General features: G+C 48.5%; 1 protein-coding gene across 1 annotated transcript in view; it reads right to left on the reverse strand.

Annotated features, from left to right (window-relative positions):
* The window catches only part of USP39 (ubiquitin specific peptidase 39), a gene marked incomplete at its 5' end in the record, with an annotated part of 26,210 nt that extends 22,170 nt beyond the window's left edge, over positions 1 to 4,040 (reverse strand). The window contains 3 exons of the mRNA XM_006763991.2: positions 182 to 276; positions 723 to 792; positions 3,911 to 4,040. Coding sequence (XP_006764054.2) covers positions 182 to 276; positions 723 to 792; positions 3,911 to 4,040 — 295 coding nt within the window. The remainder of the gene's footprint in view (positions 1 to 181; positions 277 to 722; positions 793 to 3,910) is intronic.
* Positions 4,041 to 4,042: the final 2 nt, after the last annotated feature.

The following is a 4,042-nucleotide window of genomic DNA, read 5'->3' on the forward strand; positions in this document are numbered from 1 at the left end:
TTGGGTTCTAACCAATCAGAGAACCTTCTATTGATTATCTGAGTATTCCAACTTCCTGGGAACAAAGAGAAGGATTATGAAACCTAACAGAAGCTTAGTTTCTTTTAAAACCATCTCCCTGGAGCAGACCTGCAGCGAGAGCTGCAAACGGAGCAAGTGTATAATACAAACATTTACTTACCCTGAAAGTACTTGCCACACACCAGACAGGCATAGGCATTGATATGCGAGAGGGAGATGGAACACAGTTTCTCAAAGTCGAAGTCCAGCACACTCCTAAGAGAACCAAACACAAGCAATGAAGGGTGGAGGTCTAGGACAGCACCCAAGTGAAGCAGCACCGGCTCCGTGTCCCACAACGTCACCCAGCACCCAGCAGGGGACGGTCCAACAGCCACATGTAAGCCACGGGCACCTAGCATAGTACCCAGCACACAGTGGTGCTCAATAAATATTTAAGTTTGCTACTGTCACTGACACTGCAGGTCCCATTATTTCAGCACACAAATTCAAAATGAGCTGCCCACCCTAAAGCAAAATGCCCTCTGACACTTTAAATTGAAGAGCAAACAGTAGTAAACACGGCAAGAAGCACAATTTTCTGGGCAGAAAGCTTTAAAAGGGATAAAATGTTTGAATGTGTTGGTCAACGTGCATTCCAGAGAACTTCCTGCATAGACTGCGTTTTTCTCTTGCTGCCAGTGGCACTGCTGTCCTCTCACCTGTTAATGGTGTCCAGGTATGGGCAGTGGCGGCTCCTCCGGTCCTCAGAATCCACGCGGCCATTCTTGGCTGAAAGGAAAACCATCACAGGGTGTGAGAACTGGAAGCCTGTCAAATGCCAGGAAAACAAAGACACAAATGGGAAAAGCTGATCGGAGTGAGCTCCTATACATGTGGCCTGGCAACACAAAAAAAGCCACTAATGGAATAAGCCACAAACTGAGAGAATATATTTGAAACAGACATAACCAACAAATGATCTGTTTGCAGATTACATAAAGAAATCCGGCCGAAACCGGTTTGGCTCAGTGGATAGAGCGTCGGCCTGCGGACTGAAAGGTCCCAGGTTCGATTCCGGTCAAGGGCATGTACCTGGGTTGCGGACATATCCCCAGAAGGGGATGTGCAGGAGGCAGCTGATTGATGTTTCTAACTTTCTATCTCTCTCTCCCTTCCTCTCTGTAAAAATCAATAAAATATATTTTAAAAAAAAAAAAAAAAAGAAATCCGGACTGGCCAGTGTGGCTCAGCGATTGTTGACCCATGAACCAAGGGGTCAGGGTTTGATTCCCAGCCAGGGCACATGCCCAGGTTGTGGGCTCAATCCCCAGTAGGGGGCATGCAGGAAGCAGCCAATCAATAGGGGGTGTGCAGGAGGCAGCCGATCAATGATTCTCTCTCTCTCTCTCTCTCTCTCTCTCTCTTTCTCTCTCTCTCTCCTTCTCCCTCTCTCTGAAATAAAAACAAAACATATTTTTTTAAATCTTGTGAAGCAATAAAAAAAACAGATGACCCAATAGAAAATAAGAAATACAGCCCACAAACATATGAAAAGATATACCACCTCAATAATCAAGAAAAGGGGAATATCTTTGTACATGATACCCCACTTCACACCTACCAGAGGAAAAAATAAAACGAGAAAATTCCAAATGTTGGCGACTATGTGAAGCAATGAGCATGCTCACGTGTTGCTGGGAGTGAAAACTGTTACAACCTATTAGAAAATAGTTCAGCAAGATCAAAGCTGAAAATATGCAGGCCCTTTGACCCAGCAATCTCCCTCCTATTTATGTGCCATAGAAAATTTCTGCACACATGTACCAGGAGTACTTTACTAAAAAAATATTTATAGCAGCAATGTTTGAAAGAGCCCAAACTGGAAACAACCGAAATATCCACCACAAATAAAATAGAGAAATATATTTTGGTACATCATTAATGGAACACCCTGTAGCCATGAATATCTATCTAGATAGCTAGCAAAAAAAAAAAAAGGCAAATCCGAAGTCTACATACAGTGTGATTCGATTTATATCAAATACAAACAAAACACAGTACTACTTAGGGGTACATGTGAGGTAAAAGTATAACTAGTAAAGCAGAAGGGACCAGAAAATATCCACAAGTGAGTACTGAAGCAACGAAGGCAGACACAACTGGGCAGGGGCTTAGGGGAGCGCCTACGATGCTGATTCTTCAGCTCCTTCTTAAGCTGAAGTGTTAGGGTCGCCTCGTATTTCTGCACATACTGTGACCAGAGGCACCAACAGCTCCAGACTATCTGGTCAAAGACGTTTGCATAGCGAATAGCCTTGGAGGCCAGAGGAGGGGGAGGCAGTCTCTCAGCCCCTCAAGACGCACGCTCTCTAGACTCGGGGCTCCTCTGCTGTGGGGCCACCCGAGCCCACGGGGTTCCCTTCGTGAGAAGTGACGGGGAAATGACACCAAGGCTACACTCTGCGTACTGTGACCATCGGAATAATACATCGTCTGAGGCCCAACTGTCCTGCGTCTTCCTTCAGCAGCCGTGAATCTGCCACAGGCGAACTTGGTAGCTTGCAAACAGATAAGATCTCACACTCTTCACAATTTTTTAAATATTCTGTTTACTGACTCCAGAGAGAGGGGGAGATAGAAACATCAATAATGAGACAGACCACCGGTCGGACCACAATCCTTGATACAAGGTAGATTTTAGGCTGTACATCAGCCCTAGCAGCTTGCTCAGTGGATAGAACGTCGGCCTGAGGACTGACGGGTCCTGGGTTTGATTCCAGTCAAGAGCCTGTATCTTGGTTGCGGGCCACTGCCCAACATCAATGATGAGAGAAAATCATTGATCAGTTGCCTCCTACTGGGGATCGAGCCCACAACCTGGGCATGTGCCCTGACTGGGAATCCAACCAGTGACCTCCTGATTCATGGGTTGATTGATGCTCAACCACTGGGCCCCACGGGTCGGACCACAATCCTTGATACGAGGTAGATTTAAGGCTGTACATCAGCCCTAGCAGCTTGCTCAGTGGATAGAGCGTCGGCCTGAGGACTGACGGGTCCTGGGTTTGATTCCAGTCAAGAGCATGTATCTTGATTGCGGGCACATCCCCAGTAGGAGGTGTGCAGGAGGCAGCTGATCGATGTTTCTCTCTCATCGATGTTTCAAACTCTCTATCCCTGTCCCTTCCTCTCTGTAAAAAATCAGTAAAATAAAAAAAAATTTTTTTTAAAAAAGAGCATACATCAGCCCTGGCGGGTGGCTGGGCTGGTTGGGGTGTCCTCTGGGACACCTAAAGGTTGCGGGCTCGATTCCCTGTCAGGGCACATAACCTAGGGTGCAGGTTTGACTGATCGATCACTGTTTCTCCCTCACATCACTGTTTCTGTTTCTCTCTCTCTCTCTCTCTCTCTCTCTCTCTTCTTTTCTCTTCTCTTCTCTTCTCTCTCCTCTCCTCTTCTCTCTCTCTCTCTCTCATCGCGAACCCCACTTTCCCAAACCAGTGACTCAGAGTCAGGATGAGAATCCAGGTCTCCTGGCCGGGATGACAGGCGCAGGTGCCCAGCGTCCAGGCTTTCAACTCTGAATAGTCTGATTCCAGCAATGACAGCAAGACTGGATTCTCAGATGTTTGTAAACACTGACGGTGGCTCCTGTAAAATAAGTAACACAACGCCTAGCCCGTGTTGGGCACTCGCTAGAGTAAAGCTGCTACAGTTACTGCTGTTGCTCAGAAATCGTATGACTGTGGTTACCATTCAGGCGACTATCCCTCTTAAGACAGGCGAGAGCCGTACCGCGGACACCGGTGAAGGGGGACTCCCCCCACCCCAGCCCCGGGGAGGAACAGCTGGAAAGGGAAGAGGAGAACGCGGGAGTGGAGCCCGAGCCCGGCCCGGCCCCGCGCACCTCGCACCTCCCGCTCAGGCTCGGAGTCTTCGTCCGCCTCGCGCTCCCGCTTCACCCGCACGGCGGGCACCACGGGGGCCGGGGCCTCGCGCGCGCTCGCCGACTCGACCTCCCGCTTCACGCGCACCGGGC

This window comes from Myotis davidii, unplaced genomic scaffold (assembly GCF_000327345.1).
Source record: "Myotis davidii unplaced genomic scaffold, ASM32734v1 scaffold339, whole genome shotgun sequence".
Classification (NCBI taxonomy): Eukaryota; Metazoa; Chordata; class Mammalia; order Chiroptera; family Vespertilionidae; genus Myotis; species Myotis davidii.